The sequence below is a fragment of the Salmo salar genome, chromosome 25 (genome assembly GCF_965601325.2).
Source record: "Salmo salar chromosome 25, fSalSal1, whole genome shotgun sequence".
Taxonomy (NCBI): Eukaryota; Metazoa; Chordata; class Actinopteri; order Salmoniformes; family Salmonidae; genus Salmo; species Salmo salar.
The window spans coordinates 31,415,394-31,440,990 of record NC_138315.1 but is presented as its reverse complement, the minus strand read 5'-3'; the positions used below and the strand labels follow the sequence as shown (position 1 = coordinate 31,440,990).

Sequence of the window (25,597 nt, the reverse complement as noted above, 5' to 3'; positions counted from 1 at the left end):
CACTCACACACACACACACACACACACACACACACACACACACACACACACACACACACACACACACACACACACACACACACACACACACACACACTCACACTCACACACTCACACACACACAGAGACACACACACACACACACACACACACACACACACACACACACACACACACACACTGTGAAAGCAGGATGTAGATCTGATGACAATAGGAAATGTAGCGCTGAGAGACTGATCTCCATTACAACTGTTTTGTCTTATCCCTCCACTGAAGTGTGACTGATAAAGGCTGGAGTTTGAGAGAGTCTGACGCTTAATATGGGACTGTATCAATCAAATGTATTTATAAAGCCCTTTTTACATCAGCAGTTGTCACAAGGTGCTTGTACAGAAACCCAAACTAAAACCCCAAACAACAAGCAATGCAGATGTAGAAGCATGGTGGCTAGAAAAAACTCCATAGAATAGGCAGGATCATGGGAAGAAACCTAGAGAGGAACCAGGCTCTGAGGGGTGGCCAGTCCTCTTCTGGCTGTGCCAGGTGTAGATTATAAGAGTACATGGCCATTAAGGTCAGATTGTTCTTCAAGATATGTTCAAACGTTAATAGATGACCAGCAGGGTTAAAAAATAATCACAGTGGTTATAGAGGGTGCAACAGGTCAGCACCTCAGGAGTAAATGTCAGTTGGCTTTTCATAGCCGAGCATTCAGAGGTCGATACAACAGGTGTGGTAGAGAGAGGAAGAGGGAGGGTCGGAACAGCAGGTCCGGGACAAGGTAGCACGACCGTTAAACAGGTCAGGGTTCCATAGCCACAGGCAGAACAGCAGAAACTGGATCGCAGCACAGCAAGGTAGCACGACCAATAAACATGTCAGGGTTCTATAGCCACAGGCAGAACAGCAGAAACTGGATCAGCAGCACGACCAGGTGAGACGGGGACAGCCAGGAGTCGTGAGCCAGGTAATCCTGAGGCATGATCCTAGGGCTCAGGTTCTCTGGGAGGGGAGAGAGGGGTGGAAGAATTAGAGGGAGCAGGGCTAAGATCACACAAGACACACGATAAGACAGTAGAATTACACCAGATAGGACAGACTGACCCTAGCCCCCTGACGCATAGACTTTTGCAGCATAGATACTGGAGACTGAGACAGGGGGGGGTCGGACACTGTGGCCCCATCCAAAGTTACTCCTGGACAGGGCCAACCAGACAGGATATAACCCCACCCACTTTGCCAAAGCAAAGCCCCCACACCACCAAAGGAATATCAACAGACCATTAACTTAGTACCCTGACATTTGGCTGAGTATAGCCCACAAAGATCTCCTCCACCGCACGAGCCCAAGGAGGTGCAAAACTGGACAGGAAGATCAAGTCAGTGACTTAACCCACTCAAGTAGAGTATAGCAAAAAAAAAGCCTGGGCTGATGTGATGCACCCCTCCTAGGGACTGCATGTGAGAGTGCGAGAAAGCCAGTGACTCGTAACAGGGTCAGAGGCAGAGAATCCCAGTGGAGAGAAGGGAGCCGGCCAGGCAGAGAAAGCAAGGGTGGTTTGTCACTCCAGCGTTTACCTTCACACCCAGACTACACTCAATTATAGGACCTACTGAAGAGATGAGTCTTCAGTATAGACAGAGTTGAGACAGAGTCTACGTCTCATGGATCGGCAGGTGATTCCATAAAAATGTAGCTCTATAGGAGAAAGCCCTGCCTCTAGCTGTTTGCTTAGAAATTCTAGGAACAATAAGGAGGTAGGTATGTACAGCAGGACCAAATCAGCGAGATAGGTAGGAGCAAATCAGCCCTAGCCTTAATCAGAAGCTAGCACTGGCGTAATATGATCACATTTGTGAGTTCTGGTCAAGAGTCTATCAGTCCTATTTGGCATCTCTGTTTTGTCCGAGTTTAATATAAAAAAAGGTACCACCATCCGCTTCCTTATGTCTGAAACACAGGCTTCCAGGGTAGACAATTTTAGGGCTTCACCATGTTTCATCAAAATGTACAGCTGTGTGGTCTGCAAAGCAGTGAAAGTTGACATTGTTTTTCCGAATGACATCACTAAGAGGTAGAATATATAGTGGAAACCATGGTGGTCCTAGAACGGAACCTTAAGTAACACCTAAACTTATCATAGATTTGTCAGAAGACAAACCATCCACAGAGACTAACTGATTTCTTTCCGACAGATAAGATCTTAACCAGGCAACAACTTTTCCGCGTAGACCAATTATTTCCAATCTCTCCAAAAGAATATGGTGATAGATGTTGTCGAAAGCGACACTAAGGTCTAGAAGCGCAAGGACAGACGCAGAGCCTTGGTCTGGCGCCATTAAAAGGTAATTTACCACCTTCACACGAGTGCAGTCTCAGTGCTATGATGGTACTATGATGGGGACTGCAGCCACTTCCTCTCGTCTCTGCAGTGAGCTATTGGAGAAGAATTGGGGGCCAGAGAGAAAGAAGGAGAAATCTCTGTTGAGTCCAGGAAGCCATCCAGAACTGTTCACAGAGGGAGGGAGGGAGGGAGGGAGGGAGGGAGGGAGGGAGGGAGGGAGGGAGGGAGGGAGGGAGGGAGGGAGGGAGGGAGGGAGAGTAATAGAAAGATACCCAGCATCAAACCAGTGTCCTGCTCAGACACAATAAATCATTACACCCATAAACCACAGAACCAATAAAACAACAGCTATACCCCCATCAGAAACAAAGGGAATGAGAGAAAGAGAGAGGGAACGAGGGAGGAGAGTGAAAACAGACTCGCTCCAAATGGATTCATTAACAGTGGAAAAAAGTGCCAGCCGTTCTAAAGTTGTATCATCAGAATCAAGAGAGGCTCGAACATTTTCAAAGACAAACATGTTGTTTCCTGCGGTCTAATGAACTTAAAGCTCATGGCCGCCTGGCCTCTCAGCTGCAGCTAGCAATTACACAACTGTAAAAGTAGAAAAAAAAGGGAGAGAGGAATGGAGGGAGAGAAGGAGCGAGTCCTGAGTTGAATTACAGTGCCAGATTGAGACCATGTGAGGTCCCAAGGCGAGGCGACATGAGAGCGAGGGATGGTGGGAGGGTTATACACTGGGGCAGGGAAGGAGGGATGGTGGGAGCGTAATACACTGGGGCAGGGAAGGAGGGATGGTGGGAGGGTAATACACTGGGACAGGGAAGGAGGGATGGTGGGAGGGTAATACACTGGGGCAGGGAAGGAGGGATGGTGGGAGGGTTATACACTGGGGCAGGGAAGGAGGGATGGTGGGAGGGTTATACACTGGGGCAGGGAAGGAGGGATGGTGGGAGGGTAATACACTGGGGCAGGGAAGGAGGGATGGTGGGAGCGTAATACACTGGGGCAGGGAAGGAGGGATGGTGGGAGGGTAATACACTGGGACAGGGAAGGAGGGATGGTGGGAGGGTAATACACTGGGGCAGGGAAGGAGGGATGGTGGGAGGGTTATACACTGGGGCAGGGAAGGAGGGATGGTGGGAGGGTAATACACTGGGGCAGGGAAGGAGGGATGGTGGGAGGGTAATACACTGGGGCAGGGAAGGAGGGATGGTGGGAGGGTTATACACTGGGGCAGGGAAGGAGGGATGGTGGGAGGGTAATACACTGGGGCAGGGAAGGAGGGATGGTGGGAGGGTAATACACTGGGGCAGGGAAGGAGGGATGGTGGGAGAGTAATACACTGGGGCAGGGAAGGAGGGATGGTGGGAGGGTAATACACTGGGGCAGGGAAGGAGGGATGGTGGGAGGGTAATACACTGGGGGCAGGGTGGGAGGAATGGTGGGAGGGTTATACACTGGGGCAGGGAAGGAGGGATGGTGGGAGGGTTATACACTGGGGGAGGGAAGGAGGGATGGTCGGAGGGTAATACACTGGGGCAGGAAAGGAGGGATGGTGGGAGGGTAATACACTGGGGCAGGGAAGGAGGGATCGTGGGAGGGTAATACACTGGGGCAGGGAAGGAGGGATGGTGGGAGGGTTATACACTGGGGCAGGGAAGGAGGGATGGTGGGAGGGTTATACACTGGGGCAGGGAAGGAGGGATGGTGGGAGGGTAATACACTGGGGCAGGGAAGGAGGGATCGTGGGAGGGTAATACACTGGGGCAGGGAAGGAGGGATGGTGGGAGGGTTATACACTGGGGCAGGGAAGGAGGGATGGTGGGAGGGTAATACACTGGGGCAGGGAAGGAGGGATGGTGGGAGGGTTATACACTGGGGCAGGAAAGGAGGGATGGTGGGAGGGTAATACACTGGGGCAGGGAAGGAGGGATCGTGGGAGGGTAATACACTGGGGCAGGGAAGGAGGGATGGTGGGAGGGTTATACACTGGGGCAGGGAAGGAGGGATGGTGGGAGGGTTATACACTGGGGCAGGGAAGGAGGGATGGTGGGAGGGTAATACACTGGGGCAGGGAAGGAGGGATCGTGGGAGGGTAATACACTGGGGCAGGGAAGGAGGGATGGTGGGAGGGTTATACACTGGGGCAAGGAAGGAGGGATGGTGGGAGGGTAATACACTGGGGCAGGGAAGGAGGGATGGTGGGAGGGTAATACACGGGCAGGGAAGGAGGGATGGTGGGAGGGTTATACACTGGGGCAGGGAAGGAGGGATGGTGGGAGGGTAATACACTGGGGCAGGGAAGGAGGGATGGTCGGAGGGTTATACACTGGGGCAGGGAAGGAGGGATGGTGGGAGGGTAATACACTGGGGCAGGGAAGGAGGGATGGTGGGAGGGTAATACACTGGGGCAGGGAAGGAGGGATGGTGGGAGGGTAATACACTGGGGCAGGGAAGGAGGGATGGTGGGAGGGTAATACACTGGGGCAGGGAAGGAGGGATGGTGGGAGGGTTATACACTGGGGCAGGGAAGGAGGGATGGTGGGAGGGTTATACACTGGGGCAGGGAAGGAGGGATGGTGGGAGGGTAATACACTGGGGGCAGGGAAGGAGGGATGGTGGGAGGGTAATACACTGGGGCAGGGAAGGAGGGATGGTGGGAGGGTAATACACTGGGGCAGGGAAGGAGGGATGGTGGGAGGGTAATACACTGGGGCAGGGAAGGAGAGGAGGGATGGTGGGAGGGTTATACACTGGGGCAGGGAAGGAGGGATGGTGGGAGGGTAATACACTGGGGGCAGGGTGGGAGGAATGGTGGGAGGGTAATACACTGGGGCAGGGAAGGAGGGATGGTGGGAGGGTTATACACTGGGGCAGGGAAGGAGGGATGGTGGGAGGGTAATACACTGGGGCAGGGAAGGAGGGATGGTGGGAGGGTTATACACTGGGGCAGGGAAGGAGGGATGGTGGGAGGGTAATACACTGGGGCAGGGAAGGAGGGATGGTGGGAGGGTAATACACTGGGGCAGGGAAGGAGGGATGGTGGGAGGGTTATACACTGGGGCAGGGAAGGAGGGATGGTGGGAGGGTAATACACTGGGGCAGGGAAGGAGGGATGGTGGGAGGGTAATACACTGGGGCAGGGAAGGAGGGATGGTGGGAGAGTAATACACTGGGGCAGGGAAGGAGGGATGGTGGGAGGGTAATACACTGGGGCAGGGAAGGAGGGATGGTGGGAGGGTAATACACTGGGGGCAGGGTGGGAGGAATGGTGGGAGGGTTATACACTGGGGCAGGGAAGGAGGGATGGTGGGAGGGTTATACACTGGGGGAGGGAAGGAGGGATGGTCGGAGGGTAATACACTGGGGCAGGAAAGGAGGGATGGTTGGAGCGTAATACACTGGGGCAGGGAAGGAGGGATGGTGGGAGGGTTATACACTGGGGCAGGGAAGGAGGGATGGTGGGAGGGTAATACACTGGGGCAGGGAAGGAGGGATGGTGGGAGGGTTATACACTGGGGCAGGAAAGGAGGGATGGTGGGAGGGTAATACACTGGGGCAAGGAAGGAGGGATCGTGGGAGGGTAATACACTGGGGCAGGGAAGGAGGGATGGTGGGAGGGTTATACACTGGGGCAGGGAAGGAGGGATGGTGGGAGGGTTATACACTGGGGCAGGGAAGGAGGGATGGTGGGAGGGTAATACACTGGGGCAGGGAAGGAGGGATCGTGGGAGGGTAATACACTGGGGCAGGGAAGGAGGGATGGTGGGAGGGTTATACACTGGGGCAGGGAAGGAGGGATGGTGGGAGGGTAATACACTGGGGCAGGGAAGGAGGGATGGTGGGAGGGTAATACACGGGCAGGGAAGGAGGGATGGTGGGAGGGTTATACACTGGGGCAGGGAAGGAGGGATGGTGGGAGGGTAATACACTGGGGCAGGGAAGGAGGGATGGTCGGAGGGTTATACACTGGGGCAGGGAAGGAGGGATGTTGGGAGGGTAATACACTGGGGCAGGGAATGAGGGATGGTGGGAGGGTAATACACTGGGGCAGGGAAGGAGGGATGGTGGGAGGGTAATACACTGGGGCAGGGAAGGAGGGATGGTGGGAGGGTAATACACTGGGGCAGGGAAGGAGGGATGGTGGGAGGGTTATACACTGGGGCAGGGAAGGAGGGATGGTGGGAGGGTTATACACTGGGGCAGGGAAGGAGGGATGGTGGGAGGGTAATACACTGGGGGCAGGGAAGGAGGGATGGTGGGAGGGTAATACACTGGGGCAGGGAAGGAGGGATGGTGGGAGGGTAATACACTGGGGCAGGGAAGGAGGGATGGTGGGAGGGTTATACACTGGGGCAGGGAAGGAGGGATGGTGGGAGGGTAATACACTGGGGCAGGGAAGGAGAGGAGGGATGGTGGGAGGGTTATACACTGGGGCAGGGAAGGAGGGATGGTGGGAGGGTAATACACTGGGGGCAGGGTGGGAGGAATGGTGGGAGGGTAATACACTGGGGCAGGGAAGGAGGGATGGTGGGAGGGTTATACACTGGGGCAGGGAAGGAGGGATGGTGGGAGGGTAATACACTGGGGCAGGGAAGGAGGGATGGTGGGAGGGTTATACACTGGGGCAGGGAAGGAGGGATGGTGGGAGGGTTATACACTGGGGCAGGGAAGGAGGGATGGTGGGAGGGTTATACACTGGGGCAGGGAAGGAGGGATGGTGGGAGGGTAATACACGGGGCAGGGAAGGAGGGATGGTGGGAGGGTAATACACTGGGGCAGGGAAGGAGGGATGGTGGGAGAGTAATACACTGGGGCAGGGAAGGAGGGATGGTGGGAGGGTAATACACTGGGGCAGGGAAGGAGGGATGGTGGGAGGGTAATACACTGGGGGCAGGGTGGGAGGAATGGTGGGAGGGTTATACACTGGGGCAGGGAAGGAGGGATGGTGGGAGGGTTATACACTGGGGGAGGGAAGGAGGGATGGTCGGAGGGTAATACACTGGGGCAGGAAAGGAGGGATGGTTGGAGCGTAATACACTGGGGCAGGGAAGGAGGGATGGTGGGAGGGTTATACACTGGGGCAGGGAAGGAGGGATGGTGGGAGGGTAATACACTGGGGCAGGGAAGGAGGGATGGTGGGAGGGTTATACACTGGGGCAGGAAAGGAGGGATGGTGGGAGGGTAATACACTGGGGCAGGGAAGGAGGGATCGTGGGAGGGTAATACACTGGGGCAGGGAAGGAGGGATGGTGGGAGGGTTATACACTGGGGCAGGGAAGGAGGGATGGTGGGAGGGTTATACACTGGGGCAGGGAAGGAGGGATGGTGGGAGGGTTATACACTGGGGCAGGGAAGGAGGGATGGTGGGAGGGTAATACACTGGGGCAGGGAAGGAGGGATGGTGGGAGGGTTATACACTGGGGCAGGGAAGGAGGGATGGTGGGAGGGTAATACACTGGGGCAGGGAAGGAGGGATGGTGGGAGGGTAATAGACTGGGGCAGGGAAGGAGGGATGGTGGGAGAGTAATACACTGGGGCAGGGAAGGAGGGATGGTGGGAGGGTAATACACTGGGGCAGGGAAGGAGGGATCGTGGGAGGGTAATACACTGGGGCAGGGAAGGAGGGATGGTGGGAGGGTTATACACTGGGGCAGGGAAGGAGGGATGGTGGGAGGGTTATACACTGGGGCAGGGAAGGAGGGATGGTGGGAGAGTAATACACTGGGGCAGGGAAGGAGGGATGGTGGGAGGGTAATACACTGGGGCAGGGAAGGAGGGATGGTGGGAGGGTAATACACTGGGGGCAGGGTGGGAGGAATGGTGGGAGGGTTATACACTGGGGCAGGGAAGGAGGGATGGTGGGAGGGTTATACACTGGGGGAGGGAAGGAGGGATGGTCGGAGGGTAATACACTGGGGCAGGAAAGGAGGGATGGTTGGAGCGTAATACACTGGGGCAGGGAAGGAGGGATGGTGGGAGGGTTATACACTGGGGCAGGGAAGGAGGGATGGTGGGAGGGTAATACACTGGGGCAGGGAAGGAGGGATGGTGGGAGGGTTATACACTGGGGCAGGGAAGGAGGGATGGTGGGAGGGTAATACACTGGGGCAGGGAAGGAGGGATGGTGGGAGAGTAATACACTGGGGCAGGGAAGGAGGGATGGTGGGAGGGTAATACACTGGGGCAGGGAAGGAGGGATGGTGGGAGGGTAATACACTGGGGGCAGGGTGGGAGGAATGGTGGGAGGGTTATACACTGGGGCAGGGAAGGAGGGATGGTGGGAGGGTTATACACTGGGGGAGGGAAGGAGGGATGGTCGGAGGGTAATACACTGGGGCAGGAAAGGAGGGATGGTTGGAGCGTAATACACTGGGGCAGGGAAGGAGGGATGGTGGGAGGGTTATACACTGGGGCAGGGAAGGAGGGATGGTGGGAGGGTAATACACTGGGGCAGGGAAGGAGGGATGTGGGAGGGTTATACACTGGGGCAGGAAAGGAGGGATGGTGGGAGGGTAATACACTGGGGCAGGGAAGGAGGGATCGTGGGAGGGTAATACACTGGGGCAGGGAAGGAGGGATGGTGGGAGGGTTATAAACTGGGGCAGGGAAGGAGGGATGGTGGGAGGGTAATACACTGGGGCAGGGAAGGAGGGATGGTGGGAGGGTTATACACTGGGGCAGGGAAGGAGGGATGGTGGGAGGGTTATACACTGGGGCAGGGAAGGAGGGATGGTGGGAGGGTAATACACTGGGGGCAGGGAAGGAGGGATGGTGGGAGGGTAATACACTGGGGCAGGGAAGGAGGGATGGTGGGAGGGTAATACACTGGGGCAGGGAAGGAGGGATGGTGGGAGGGTTATACACTGGGGCAGGGAAGGAGGGATGGTGGGAGGGTAATACACTGGGGCAGGGAAGGAGAGGAGGGATGGTGGGAGGGTTATACACTGGGGCAGGGAAGGAGGGATGGTGGGAGGGTAATACACTGGGGGCAGGGTGGGAGGAATGGTGGGAGGGTAATACACTGGGGCAAGGAAGGAGGGATGGTGGGAGGGTTATACACTGGGGCAGGGAAGGAGGGATGGTGGGAGGGTAATACACTGGGGCAGGGAAGGAGGGATGGTGGGAGGGTTATACACTGGGGCAGGGAAGGAGGGATTGTGGGAGGGTTATACACTGGGGCAGGGAAGGAGGGATGGTGGGAGGGTTATACACTGGGGCAGGGAAGGAGGGATGGTGGGAGGGTAATACACTGGGGCAGGGAAGGAGGGATGGTGGGAGGGTAATACACTGGGGCAGGGAAGGAGGGATGGTGGGAGAGTAATACACTGGGGCAGGGAAGGAGGGATGGTGGGAGGGTAATACACTGGGGCAGGGAAGGAGGGATGGTGGGAGGGTAATACACTGGGGGCAGGGTGGGAGGAATGGTGGGAGGGTTATACACTGGGGCAGGGAAGGAGGGATGGTGGGAGGGTTATACACTGGGGGAGGGAAGGAGGGATGGTCGGAGGGTAATACACTGGGGCAGGAAAGGAGGGATGGTTGGAGCGTAATACACTGGGGCAGGGAAGGAGGGATGGTGGGAGGGTTATACACTGGGGCAGGGAAGGAGGGATGGTGGGAGGGTAATACACTGGGGCAGGGAAGGAGGGATGGTGGGAGGGTTATACACTGGGGCAGGAAAGGAGGGATGGTGGGAGGGTAATACACTGGGGCAGGGAAGGAGGGATCGTGGGAGGGTAATACACTGGGGCAGGGAAGGAGGGATGGTGGGAGGGTTATACACTGGGGCAGGGAAGGAGGGATGGTGGGAGGGTTATACACTGGGGCAGGGAAGGAGGGATGGTGGGAGGGTTATACACTGGGGCAGGGAAGGAGGGATGGTGGGAGGGTAATACACTGGGGCAGGGAAGGAGGGATGGTGGGAGGGTAATACACTGGGGCAGGGAAGGAGGGATGGTGGGAGAGTAATACACTGGGGCAGGGAAGGAGGGATGGTGGGAGGGTAATACACTGGGGCAGGGAAGGAGGGATGGTGGGAGGGTAATACACTGGGGGCAGGGTGGGAGGAATGGTGGGAGGGTTATACACTGGGGCAGGCAAGGAGGGATGGTGGGAGGGTTATACACTGGGGGAGGGAAGGAGGGATGGTCGGAGGGTAATACACTGGGGCAGGAAAGGAGGGATGGTTGGAGCGTAATACACTGGGGCAGGGAAGGAGGGATGGTGGGAGGGTAATACACTGGGGGCAGGGTGGGAGGAATGGTGGGAGGGTTATACACTGGGGCAGGGAAGGAGGGATGGTGGGAGGGTTATACACTGGGGGAGGGAAGGAGGGATGGTCGGAGGGTAATACACTGGGGCAGGAAAGGAGGGATGGTTGGAGCGTAATACACTGGGGCAGGGAAGGAGGGATGGTGGGAGGGTTATACACTGGGGCAGGGAAGGAGGGATGGTGGGAGGGTAATACACTGGGGCAGGGAAGGATTGATGGTGGGAGGGTTATACACTGGGGCAGGAAAGGAGGGATGGTGGGAGGGTAATACACTGGGGCAGGGAAGGAGGGATCGTGGGAGGGTAATACACTGGGGCAGGGAAGGAGGGATGGTGGGAGGGTTATACACTGGGGCAGGGAAGGAGGGATGGTGGGAGGGTTATACACTGGGGCAGGGAAGGAGGGATGGTGGGAGGGTAATACACTGGGGCAGGGAAGGAGGGATCGTGGGAGGGTAATACACTGGGGCAGGGAAGGAGGGATGGTGGGAGGGTTATACACTGGGGCAGGGAAGGAGGGATGGTGGGAGGGTAATACACTGGGGCAGGGAAGGAGGGATGGTGGGAGGGTAATACACGGGCAGGGAAGGAGGGATGGTGGGAGGGTTATACACTGGGGCAGGGAAGGAGGGATGGTGGGAGGGTAATACACTGGGGCAGGGAAGGAGGGATGGTCGGAGGGTTATACACTGGGGCAGGGAAGGAGGGATGGTGGGAGGGTAATACACTGGGGCAGGGAAGGAGGGATGGTGGGAGGGTAATACACTGGGGCAGGGAAGGAGGGATGGTGGGAGGGTAATACACTGGGGCAGGGAAGGAGGGATGGTGGGAGGGTAATACACTGGGGCAGGGAAGGAGGGATGGTGGGAGGGTTATACACTGGGGCAGGGAAGGAGGGATGGTGGGAGGGTTATACACTGGGGCAGGGAAGGAGGGATGGTGGGAGGGTAATACACTGGGGGCAGGGAAGGAGGGATGGTGGGAGGGTAATACACTGGGGCAGGGAAGGAGGGATGGTGGGAGGGTAATACACTGGGGCAGGGAAGGAGGGATGGTGGGAGGGTTATACACTGGGGCAGGGAAGGAGGGATGGTGGGAGGGTAATACACTGGGGCAGGGAAGGAGAGGAGGGATGGTGGGAGGGTTATACACTGGGGCAGGGAAGGAGGGATGGTGGGAGGGTAATACACTGGGGGCAGGGTGGGAGGAATGGTGGGAGGGTAATACACTGGGGCAGGGAAGGAGGGATGGTGGGAGGGTTATACACTGGGGCAGGGAAGGAGGGATGGTGGGAGGGTAATACACTGGGGCAGGGAAGGAGGGATGGTGGGAGGGTTATACACTGGGGCAGGGAAGGAGGGATGGTGGGAGGGTAATACACTGGGGCAGGGAAGGAGGGATGGTGGGAGGGTTATACACTGGGGCAGGGAAGGAGGGATGGTGGGAGGGTTATACACTGGGGCAGGGAAGGAGGGATGGTGGGAGGGTAATACACTGGGGGCAGGGTGGGAGGAATGGTGGGAGGGTAATACACTGGGGCAGGGAAGGAGGGATGGTGGGAGGGTTATACACTGGGGCAGGGAAGGAGGGATGGTGGGAGGGTAATACACTGGGGCAGGGAAGGAGGGATGGTGGGAGGGTTATACACTGGGGCAGGGAAGGAGGGATGGTGGGAGGGTTATACACTGGGGCAGGGAAGGAGGGATGGTGGGAGGGTAATACACTGGGGCAGGGAAGGAGGGATGGTGGGAGGGTTATACACTGGGGCAGGGAAGGAGGGATGGTGGGAGGGTAATACACTGGGGCAGGGAAGGAGAGGAGGGATGGTGGGAGGGTTATACACTGGGGCAGGGAAGGAGGGATGGTGGGAGGGTAATACACTGGGGGCAGGGTGGGAGGAATGGTGGGAGGGTAATACACTGGGGCAGGGAAGGAGGGATGGTGGGAGGGTAACTAACTAACTAACTAACTAACTCAATTAGACCAACAGAACCCCTTGAATATGAACTGTTAACAGGACATGGTGCATTAACTTCCTGTGACCTGCTAGTAGATGTTGTGCAAAATGGTCAATAATCTCCCCCTCTCCCCCTCTGCCCCTCTCCCCCTCTCCCCCTCTCCTCCTCTGCCCCTCTCCCCCTCTCCTCCTCTGCCCCTCTGCCCCTCTGCCTCTCTCCCCCTCTGCCTCTCTCCCCCTCTCCCCCTCTCCCCCTCTGCCCCTCTGCCCCTCTCCCTCTCTCCCCCTGTCCTCCTCTGCCCCTCTCCCCCTCTCCCCCTCTCCACCTCTCCCCCTCCCCTCCTCTCCTCTCCTCCTCTCCTCCTCTCCTCCTCTCCCCCTCTCCTCCTCTCCTCCCCTCCTCCACTCCTCCTCTCCTCCTCTCCTCCTCCCCCCCTCTCCTCCTCTGCCTCTCTCCCCCTCTCCCCCTCTCCTCCTCCCCCTCCCCTCCTCTCCTCCTCTCCCCCTCTCCTCCTCTCCTCCCCTCCTCCTCTCCTCCTCACCTCCTCTCCTCCTCTCCTCCTCCCCCCCTCTCCTCCTCTGCCTCTCTCCCCCTCTCCCCCTCTCCTCCTCTCCTCCTCTCCCCCTCTCCTCCTCTCCTCCCCTCCTCCTCTCCTCCTCTCCTCCTCTCCTCCCCTCCTCCTCCCCCCTCTCCTCCTCTGCCCCTCTCCCCCTCTCCCCCTCTCCTCCTCTCCTCCTCCCCTCCTCTCCTCCTCTCCTCCTCTCCTCCTCTCCCCCTCTCCTCCTCTCCTCCCCTCCTCCTCTCCCCCTCTCCAGCCCCTTCTCCAGTGACTGTAATCAGGAAGGACCGTACGTCTCGTAACAGCATCTCTCTGTCCTGGCTGGAACCAGAGAGACCCAACGGCATCATACTGGACTACGAGGTCAAATACTACGAGAAGGTAGGTTCACAAACACCATACATGCTTCAGTACTGTTCTCTGCTGTCCCCTTTGGGGACTAACTCCATGAACTGAAGGAAGAGAAGAGACACCATTTGGGCTTGTTCTCTCTCGCCCCCATTCCAGACTCTTGTGGTTGTCCTCTGTTCTAATGTCTCACTGGTCTAGTCTTCTGGCTTCTCTCTGGAAGCTGGGCCATGGGTTGGGGAAGAGGATCAGACACTGGCAGTGGATCAGAGAGAGAAAGGGAGAGAGGAGGGAGAAGCTGAGAGAGAGGGAGGGAGGGGGAGGGAGAAGCAGAGAGAGAGGGAGGGGGAGGGAGAAGCAGAGAGAGAGGGAGGGGGGAGAGCGAGATAGAGAAAAGAGTTATCAGGGGTTCTGAGGGAGAGAGAGAGAGTCTTATTGCCATCTCTTATGGCAAACGGGCCAATATTCTCCCACAGAAAAAACATTCCACAGTCTAGTGGGTAAATGTCTGGGCAGGGCGACCACACACACAGATGGGGCATACACACACCCTCACTCTCTTTATTTATCTGACTCACACTGACACGCCAACCAGCCTTCTCTCTTCCTCCTCCTGTCCTCTCCTGTCCAGTCTTAATGGAGTGTGGTTTTATTGCTGACAGTAAATGTGTCTGCAGGGTCTCTGTGAGGAAATTAGCGTGGAACGAATGGCTGGTTTTCAATGGAGCTATGGGTGACTTTTGATAGTGAAATTAGCCTTTATCTCGCTCTGTCTCTGTCTCTCTCTCTCTCTCTCTCTCTCTCTCTCTCTCTCTCTCTCTCTCTCTCTCTCTCTCTCTCTGTCTCTGTCTCTGTCCGTCTCTGTCCGTCTATGTCTGTCTGTGTGTCTGTCTGCCTGTGATCAGTCATCCTCAGATCTCAGTCCCTGGTGGCCCCTAATCCCTTTATTAGCAGGCCAAACACTTCCCTCTCTCTGGGGAAAACACAGTTCTAGGATCAGATCACCTTACCCCATATCCTAACCTCAACCATCAGAAGGACAAACACTAAACTGATCTGAGGTCTGGGCCTATAGGCTCTGTTTCCTTCCACTTTCCGGTGTGGCCTCTCTCAGCTCTCTCAGCTTGGGACATGTATAGCTGAGCTGTTGCACTAGATCCGCTCCGCCATCATCATCTGAGGGGCCACTAGCTGTTGCAGGCATGACTGGAGCCTCCTAACCCCTAGGATAATGGGCTCATCCAAGAGGAACAGCCAGGGCTGGGACACCCAAAGAAACACAGGGGACAGGCAGGGAAGCTGGGGCCATACCCAGTCACGGGGCCTCTTGATCAGGCCTGACCGAGGGTGACTGAGGGCCTCTATACCCAGCAGTGGTCTGATCACAAGACTCCCAGGGACCACAGGCAGAGTGATTTCACTCAGTGACTAAACAGCGACACAAACACAGGCCTGCCTAAAGAAGTATAAAGAGGCCTGAAGGGGCCCAGGCTGTGAGAGAGGAGTCTATTCCTGGCAGTCCATCCGGCTGTTGATTGTTTACAAACTGTGTTTTGAGGTGTGTGACACACACACAGGCCAGTCAGCTCGGTAGAGTAGCTATGCTGCTTCATTTAACCTAGATATAGACTTCTATTGTATTACCGACAGGGTTAGGGAGGTAGCCTACGCCTGATGGCGTGTATAACAGGAATAAATGATCAAGTGGATATGAAAGGCTAACTGACTAAGCTAAGTGGTGGTAGTGGCAGAGTGAACTTTACCAATCAACCATGTCTGGGAAACTGGGATTTCCACTCCGTATTGCTTACCCAACACACAAAAACGTTCTCAATTTCTCCCACTCCAACTCTCCCACTTTCCATCTCTTCCTCTCTCCCTGCTCCAGACTCACTGTTTGGTCTTCCTCGCTAAACAGCTAAATGACTCTAAGCCTTAGATAAGGCCTTTTAGTGCACTTTATGAAAATAACGTTTGTAGGAACACACTTTAGCATTTATTTTTCTGTTTTTATTTCATCTGGAAAAGAGAGAGAATCTTTCAGATCCACTTTAATTTCACTGTTTATTTATGCTGGGGTTGAGATGGAAAGGAATGCTACTCTTTACATGAGTATTACATGAGTTAAATTCAACCTCCTACTCTTTCTCTCTCTCTCTCTCTCTCTCTCTCACACACACACACACACACACACACACACACACACACACACACACACACACACACACACACACACACAGTATTTACAGGCCTTGTCCTGGGCTCAACACTATAAGGCTGTAACTCCAGACTGCACCATTTAGATAGTCAGAGCGGAACGTGACGGACATATTCCATTTCAACAGAGAGTGTGTGCAATTGCACAGCTTGTCACACACAGAAGGCATCTTATAGACACACCCACTCTCCCACTTCTGAGAGCCTGGGCACACCTGTTTGTTATTTTCAAGGGATCACATGATGTCGAGGGTGACAATCTGGGAAAGATTTATGACTGATAGAGACTGGTATTATACAAGGCACAAGGAAAGAGTATCACACAGGCACTCCTGAGGAGGGAGGAACAAGGGATTGGTTTCTACTCTCAGACAGAAAGAAGTTGTTTTAAAGGGCTTCTTGCACCATAAATCCCTGATGCACTCTATTGCCGTTGCTCTGAAGTGTGTGTTCCCGTATGTGTGTTTTACAGTGTGTGTTCCCGTATGTGTGTTTTACAGTGTGTGTTCCCGTATGTGTGTTTTACAGTGTGTGTTCCCGTATGTGTGTTTTACAGTGTGTGTTCCCGTATGTGTGTTTTACAGTGTGTGTTCCCGTATGTGTGTTTTACAGTGTGTGTTCACACATGTGTGTTTTACAGTGTGTGTTGACATATGTGTGTTTTACAGTGTGTGTTCCCGTATGTGTGTTTTACAGTGTGTGTTCACACATGTGTGTTTTACAGTGTGTGTTGACATATGTGTGTTTTACAGTGTGTGTTCCCGTATGTGTGTTTTACAGTGTGTGTTCACACATGTGTGTTTTACAGTGTGTGTTGACATATGTGTGTTTTACAGTGTGTGTGAGTGGTGTGCGTGTTTTACAGTGTGTGTGAGTGGTGTGCGTGTTTTACAGTGTGTGTTGACGAATGTGTGTTTTACAGTGTGTGTTGACGAATGTGTGTTTTACAGTGTGTGTTCACACGTGTGTTTTACAGTGTGTGTTCACACATGTGTGTTTTACAGTGTGTGTTCACATATGTGTGTTTTACAGTGTGTGTGAGTGGTGTGTGTGTTTTACAGTGTGTGTTCACATATGTGTGTTTTACAGTGTGTGTGAGTGGTGTGCGTGTTTTACAGTGTGTGTGAGTGGTGTATGTAAAACCTTCTGATCTGTATCATGTCGCCAGTCTGTTATTGGGTCCATAAAATAGAGATGGAATCAGCTGATTGGACATGATGTTTGGTTTAGCGAGGGCTCTGCAGCTTAGCCATCTCATTTGTGTGTGAGTGTATGTGAGTTCTGTACATGAAAGTGAGACGTGATGAGGTGTGAAGCCTTTGTTGTATATCTAGGTGCACTGGACAGATGAGACAATGCATTAATCAGAGAATATTAGCTGTATGGTCTGAACCCTCTTACCTCACCCATCACGACATACCTTTGAAACTGAACTCTGATCTACCACAGGCTCTTAGAGGAGGTTTCTACAGCAGGCCAATATGCTGGGCTGAGCTGTATTTCAACAGAACCGAGACCAGCCAAGAAATGTCAAATGAAAACGTTTCAAACCTAAGTCTATTTATGCTGCCAACGTACTGTATATTTGTACAAGATCAACTCACCATATGAGCACTGCTTAAATGGTCCTCTCTGCTCCTAGGTACATTAGCTTTTTATTATTTATTTACTTCTGATTAGTGGAAGAGAAAACATTTGTGTTCAATCCATCATATGTAACCATAGCCCGTCGCTCATCTGGTTACACTTGACAATAATGGACCATACCAGCGTGTACGTACACACACACACACACACACACACACACACACACACACACACACACACACACACACACACACACACACACACACACACCAGCCTTCATCAACAGGCCACTTAGTGTGGATAGAGGTTCTAGACATGAAACTACATTGAGTTGTTCTGGGGGTCGGAGGTGGTGCGGATCCACGTAAAGATGCACTATGCAGAAATCGCTCCACCAATTCCTGGTTGCAAAAAGAGTTCACCCAATTTCAGTTTGTGACAAAACAAGAAAGTATAGTGTAGAGAATCATTGTACCATCTAATCGGCTGTGAAATATATTTTCTATAACCAAAAAGATTGTATTTTCAGCTGTTTGAAGCTGGTGTACAAAAATGGAAGTAAAAGATGCAAAAGTGAAACTTCAGAACGGGAAGCATAGAAATAACACACATAGAACAGATCTTCCACTTCTTAGAATTGCATTCAACGAGAATGACAGATCTATAACGGATATATATCTATGCACATTTGGTTGGGTCGCCCAAAGGGTTACATATTGCCGCTTTAAAGGAAAAAGTAGGAGCCAAATGTCTCTGGCTTTCTCTCGGTCACTCCCCTTAACAGTATGATCCGTTCTCCACTGGCATGCATCTCCTCTCCCTCTCTCTGGCTCAATGAGAAGAGGGATGGTACGACAGCCAACATAAGCTGTAGGGCTCTGAATCTCAGGGAATGCTATACATCTGTATTGATCTCTCCTCTCTCCCTCCTGTACAGTCCCCTGCACCTGGAAACAATTGGCTGAAAGTAGACCTGGCCAGTAAATTTACACTGAACTAAAATATAAATGTAACATGTGAAGTGTTGGTCCCATGTTTCATGAGCTGAAATAAAATGTCCCAGAAATATTCCATACGCATAAAAAGCTGTGCACAAATGTATTTACATCCCTGTTAGTGAGCATTTCTCCTTTGTCAAGATAATCCATCCATCTGACAGATGTGGCATATCAAGAAGCTGATTTGAAACCGTCTCAGGGAAGCTCATCTGCGTGCTCGTCGTCCTCACCAGGGTCTTGACCCGACTGCAGTTCAGCATCGTAACCGACTTCAGTGGGCAAATGCTCACCTTCGATGGCCACTGGCACGCAGATGGCAGACAGCATGTATGGCGTAGTGTGGGTTAGTGGTTTGCTGATGTCAACATTGTGAACAGAGTGCCCCATGGTGGCGGTGGGGTTATAGTATGGGCAGGCATAAGCTATGGACAACGAACACAATTGCATTTTATCGATGGCAAGTTGAATGCACAGAGATAACATGACGAGATCCTAAGGCCCATTGTCGTGCCATTCATCTGCCGCCATCACCTCATGTTTCAGCATGATAGTGCACGGCCCCATGTCGCAAGGATCTGTACACAATTCCTGGAAGCTGAAAATGTCCCAGTTCTTCAATGGCCTGCATACTCACCAGACATGTCACCCATTCAGCATGTTTGGGATGCTCTGGATCGACATGAACGACAGCGTGTTCCAGTTCCCACCAATATCCAACAACTTCGCACAGCCATTGAAGAGGAGTGGGACAACATTCCACAGGCCACAATCAACAGGCTGATCAACTCTATGCTAAGGAGGTGTGTCCAGCTGCATGAGGCAAATGATAGTCACACCAGATACTGACGGATTTTCTGGTCGACGCCCCTACCTTTTTTTTAAGGTATCTGTGACAAAGAGATGCATATCTGTATTCCCAGTCATGTGAAATCCATAGATTAGAATCAAATTCATTTATTTCAACTAATTTCCTTTTATGAACTGTAACCCAGCAAAATCTTTGAAATTGTAGCATGTTGCGTTTATATTTTTGTTCAGTGTAGTTCTGTTAGGGTGGTGGAGGAATCACGGTGGTGATAAGATTTTTGTAGAGGCCATCAAATAAATGTTGGATTTTGAGTTGGTCTGTGTGTGTGTGACAGGGGCCCCCTTAGCTCTATAGGATACACCTGATTGCAAACACACATTTCCTTCCCCTGGTACTGACCCCACCCTGATGGGTGATCTGATGTGTCAACAGTCTCAGTGGACAGATGCCTGTATACATTCCTCACCGGACTGAATGGACTGATAGTAACATCTTCCTCTCTTTCTGTCTCTCTCCCTCACCCTCCTGTAGCAGGAGCAGGAGACAAGCTACACCATCCTGCGCTCTAAGGGTTGTAACGTGACGTTAAGCGGTCTGAAGGCAGACACCTCCTACCTGCTCCAGATCAGGGCCAGGACTGCAGCAGGATATGGAGCCAGCAGCAGGAGCTTTGAGTTTGAGACCAGCCCTGACTGTATGTACTTTTCTGATCCCACAAAATACAGTATTTTCTATGTAATTCAACACCAAGTGATGGATGTCAGTGATTCAGTTGTTAGATTTTTGTCATTGACCTGTGCCTGTACATGCTAACATTTATCTCTCTCTGCTGCTCCTGTTCTCTTCTTTCTTCCTCTCTCTCCCTCTCTCTCCCTCTCTCTCCCTCTTTCTCCGTTTCCTCCCAGCGTTCTCTATCTCCAGTGAGAGTAGTCAGGTGGTGTTGATAGCCATCTCCACCGCTGCGGCCATCATCCTGCTCACTGTCCTCCTCTACATTGTGATTGGCAGGTCTGTACATAAATCGCACTGCACAAAGCACACTGACAACTCGTCTGCGCCAATAACATGGCTCTGTCTTCACGGAGGTCCACCTCTAAATGCAGAGATATACTGTACTGTCTGAGGATATTGTAGTAAGAATTTATCATATCCCTATAAAGTATGCTCCTGGAATGGCAGAGGATGCAATGCTTTTTACAGTATCTTACTCTTTTGTGTATGTAGTGTAGAGGGACACTGTGTGTCTGTCTGTGTTTACATTTACATTATAGTCACGATCGTATCCAGAGATTTACAGGAGAAATTATGGTTAAGTGCCTGGCTCAAGGGCACATCGGCATATATTTCACCTAGTTGGCTCTGGGATTCAAACTACTGACCTTTTGCTTACTGGCCCAGGGTTAATGTTGGCAGTTAGTACTGCAGTGAGAGTAGAACTCTCAGGCTCATTACTAGTCCTGCAGATCCCGTTCTGGCTCAGAGCAAAGACAAACACACCATGGTACACCAGGACTGACCGCTGCTGCTTTCCTCCACACACACACGCACGCATACACACGCACACACACGCCAGGGTTTCCGTTATGAAAATGTGTCGGCATACATTTGACCGGCAGCATTTTAATTTACCGGACATTTGAGAAATCAGCCGGACCCATATGCACTGGGTGTGTAACCTGATTAGGGAGTCTACCCACGCTGCTCAGAATGACAGAAATCACATTTAGAATATGGTAATTCATCATAACAGAACATGCAAATCCAGGATGCAATGACATATGTCCTTCTTACTGTGCACTTTGAACATGTTACAACTTTTCCTCAACCGACAAGACGAGTTACGAACAGCAAAATCACTGGGGTCGGCACGTGAGTTTCAAGTTTGGGGAAGCAAATTTCCACCATAAAAATGCACCTTTATAATAAATCATTCCATGCATCTTGTTGACACTGACAGATAAAACGACGTTGTCCATAAACTATCAAAGGACTAGGAGAAGGGAGACACAAATGGAATATGACGTTCCTCTAAAGGGTGAATATGCGCAGTCACCAGGGATATGGCAGATGCTCTCCGCAGGTGCCAATAATCGGTAGGCCTACTATTGTTCGCTCAATTAAGTTCAGAATTTTGATAGCTAGAAGACAGATTAGAGTCTTTTCATTGTCTTCTCTTGACAGCAACAATTTGTTTTCCTGCAATTTAATGTTGAAATATTGCAATATGCCTGGCTGGGCTTGTACTTTTCACTGACCGTCACAACTCAACAATCATCTATTTGGTATTTTCCGTTCAGGCTGCCTTTCCTTCCGACTGTAGGCAATGCTATTTAAAACAATCCCAGACTTTTTTTCTCTCTGTAGCCAAATCATGCTTTAGTAGCCTGTTTTGAATGATTTCATTTATTTCTGTATAGACACGATTAGACTAATTATATATAGAATTTTGGCAATTTAATTCAATTTACTTTAGGGAAAGCTGAGCTTCCGCTAGCCTTATGGATGCGCTGCCTATGTCAAGCTACTATCCCCCATAGTAGTAAAGTAGAACTATTCTATTGCTCATTTGGCTACCGGATAATGAAAGAAAGTTGATAACCGATAGAACATGGTTTCAGTGACATATGGAAGTCTTTATAAAACAATAACCTACTGGTTTCAGTGACATATGGAAGTCTTAATAAAACAATAACCTACTGGTTTCAGTGACATATGGAAGTCTTTATAAAACAATAACCTACTGGTTTCAATGGCATATGGAAGTCTTTATTAAATCATTGATTCCACGGATATGGTCAGATTTAGCCTAGGATACTTTGAAGCAAGGTAAAACATGCCTCATAATATGTGGTAAAACATTCATGTTCAAACAGTTAAGTCACTATAGGTTTTCAAAATGCATACTGCCTCCAGCTCATTGCAAAGTGGGTGTGACGAGCTGATGAAGCCTGCTTTCCGTTGCATTTGAACAGCAAATGGGAAGCCCGCTTCAATTACCAGTTGAGAAATACAAATAGTATCTCTTTTTAATTGGGGCTATTTTTAACGCACAATTACATTTTTAATTGCTTATAAAAGCGATGTCTTACAGATTTTCCTCTCAAAGGCTCTGTGTCTGTATGCTGTGTAATGAATAAGATACATAACTAGGCTACACATGCGGCAATTTAATTTCAATAAATGATGCAAATGAACCCCTAGACCGGTAAGTCAATGGCTAACGGAGACCCTGACACAAGCACACTAACGGTTGTCGTCGGGAATAGAGGACCAAAATGCAGCAGGAATGTGGATGTTCATCTTGATATTTATTTAAAATAAAGAGAACACCAAAATAACAAAACGAAAAAAACGCACAAAACAACAAAACAGTCTTGTCAGGCTCACACAGGCAAAACAAGAAACAATCTCCCACAACACCAAACCAAACACATACCCATATATAGGACTCTCAATCAGAGGCAACTAGAAAACACCTGCCTCCAATTGAGAGTCCAACCCCAATAAACTAGACATAGAAATACAAAAGACTAGAGACCACATAGAAAATACAAACCTAGAACATAACCCCAAAAACAATAAATCAAACACCCTACTACATAAAACACCACCCCGAACCACATAAACAAAATACCCTCTGCCACGTCCTGACCAAACTACGATAACAAATAACCCTTATACTGGTCAGGACGTGACAGTACCCCCCCCCCCCCAAAGGTGCAGACCTAAAAAAAAAAAAAAAAAACCCAACAACAACAAAAAATCCCCCTAAACTAAAGGGAGGGAAGGGAGGGTGGCTGCCGTCACTGACGGCACTTGTGCTACACCCCCCTCCCCAACCTACCTATACAGGAGGTGGTTCTGGCTCCGGCCTACTGTCCTCCAGAATGCAGACAGACTTGCTCAGTTTCGGGCCGTAGGCAGACTCCCATCGTTCCGGATCGTAGGCAGACCTCTTCCATTCCACACTGTAGGCAGACTCATTTGATACACAGTTAATCATATTAAGTTCCAGATCGTCAACAGACTTACTCAGTTCCGGGTTGCTGATAGACTCCCTTGGTTCCGGGTCGCAGGCAGACCCCTTCGGTTCCGGGTCACAGGCAGACTCCCTCGGTTCCGGGTCGCAGGCAGTCTCCCTCGGTTCTGGACTAGACACTGGTGCCGGATACTCTGGACTGCACACTGTTGCCGGATACTCTGGACTGCACACTGTTGCCGGATACTGTGGACTGCACACTGTTGCCGGATACTCTGGACTGCACACTGTTGCCGGATACTCTGGACTGCACACTGTTGCCGGATACTCTGGACTGCACACTGTTGTCGGATACTCTGGACTGCGCATTATTGCCGAAATCTCGAGGCTGGGCTGACGCACTGGAAGCCTGATGCGTGGTACTGGTACTGGATGTGCCAGTCTGGGGACACGCACCTCAGGGCTAGTGCGGGTAGCGGGAACAGGCCGAGTCGGACTGGGTTGACGCACTGGAAGCCTGATGCGTGGTGCTGGTACTGGAGGTATCAGCCTGGGAACACGCACCTCAGGGCTAGTGCGGGGAGCGGGAACAGGCCGAGTCGGACTGGGTTGACGCACTGGAAGCCTGATGCGTGGTGCTAGTACTAGAGGTATCAGCCTGGGAACACGCACCTCAGGGCTAGTGCGGGGAGCGGGAACAGGACGAGTCGGACTGGGCTGACGCACTGGACCGTAGAGGTGTACTGGCGTCTCGAGCGCAGAACTGGCATCGCTCTTACTGGCTGGATGCCCACTTCCCCCTGGCAAATGCGGGGCGCTGGTATTGCACGTACCGGCCTAAAAATACTTGGCCTCGCCACAGTACCCATTACCCCGAAGCACGGGACCTGTCCAGTCACTGGTTGCCCAGAAAAGGTACGGGGATTTGGCCTGGGGCTCAATCCTCGCCCAGCCAAACTACCCATGTGTCCCCCAATTTTTTTTTCTTGGGGCTGCCTCTCAGGCTTAAACGCCAGTCGTGTTCCCCTGTAGCGTTCCCTGTCATCGCTCCACTTCCTCCATGGACCTTCTCCGGCCATAATCTCCTCCCACGTCCACTTCTCACGATCGTCCATATCAAAGTCCATTTTCTCAGCATTCCTCCTCTCCTTCTTCCGCTGCTTGGTCTTGTTGAGGTGGGAGATTCTGTAACGGTTGTCGTCGGGAATAGAGGACCAAAACGCAGCAGGAATGTGGATGCTCATCTTGATATTTATTTGAAATAAAGAGAACACCAAAATAACAAAACGAAAAACACACGAACAACAAAACAGTCTTGTCATGCTCACACAGGCAAAACAAGACACAATCTCCCACAACACCAAACCAAACACATACCCATATATAGGACTCTCAATCAGAGGCAACTAGAAAACACCTGCCTCCAATTGAGAGTCCAACCCCAATAAACTAGACATAGAAATACAAAAGACTAGAGACCACATAGAAAATACAAACCTAGAACATAACCCCAAAAACCCGGAAATAATAAATCAAACACCCTACTACATAAAACACCACCCCGAACCACATAAACAAAATACCCTCTGCCACATCCTGACCAAACTACAATAACAAATAACCCTTATACTGGTCAGGACGTGACACACACACACATGCATGTCCGGACTTTTTACATTGACATCCCCCCTCTCTATTTGTTTTGTGCACTGCTACTACTCTGTTTATTATCTATGCATAGTCACTTCACCCCCACCTCCATGTACAAATGACCTGGACTAACCTGTACCCCCACACATTGACTCGGTACCCCCTGTATATAGCCGTTACTGTAATTTTATTGTGTTACTTTTAATTATTTTTTACTTTAGTTTATTTGGTAAGTATTTTCTTAATTCTTTCTTGAACTGCACTGTTGGTTAAGGGCTTGTAAGTAAGCATTTCATGGTAAGGTCTACACTTGTTTTCGGCGCATGTGACAAATAAAGTTTGATTTGATTTCACACACACACACACACATGGCTTGCTATGCCCTCTGATGTAGGGTGAGGGAAAGTGAAGACTGATGGGTAAAGGTGTGACATTCATTTATATCATTGTGACTGACAGGTTCTGTGGCTACAGGAGGTCTAAACACCCTGACGAGAAGAGACTGCACTTTGGCAATGGACACTGTAAGTACCTCACCCAACCCTCTGTCCGTCCGTCTGTCTGTCTGTCCGTCTCCCTGTCTGCCTATCTGTCTGCATGTCTGCGTGCCTGCCTGTCCGTCTGCGTGCCTGTCTGTCTGTCTGTCTGTCTGTCTGTCTGTCTGTCTGTCTGTCTGTCTGTCTGTCTGTCTGTCTGCATGTCTGTCCGTCTGCCTGCGTGCCTGTCCGTCTGCCTGCGTGTCTGTCTGTCTGTCTGTCTGTCCGTCTGCCTGTCCGTCTGCCTGCGTGCCTGTCGTGCCTGCCTGTCTGCCTGTCTGCCTGTCTGTCTGTCTGTCTGTCTGTCTGTCTGTCTGTCTGTCTGTCTGTCTGTC

At 52.0% G+C, this 25,597-nt stretch overlaps 1 protein-coding gene across 2 annotated transcripts in view; it reads left to right on the top strand.

The window, feature by feature from the left end:
* LOC106586535 (ephrin type-A receptor 3) overlaps positions 1–25,597 on the top strand; it is a 153,631-nt gene that overhangs the window by 87,318 nt on the left and 40,716 nt on the right. For both annotated transcript variants that reach the window (XM_014173940.3, XM_045707295.2), the window contains exons 6-9: positions 13,396–13,520; positions 19,629–19,791; positions 20,003–20,105; positions 25,186–25,250. In XM_014173940.3, the coding sequence (XP_014029415.2) occupies positions 13,396–13,520; positions 19,629–19,791; positions 20,003–20,105; positions 25,186–25,250 (456 nt within the window). The remainder of the gene's footprint in view (positions 1–13,395; positions 13,521–19,628; positions 19,792–20,002; positions 20,106–25,185; positions 25,251–25,597) is intronic.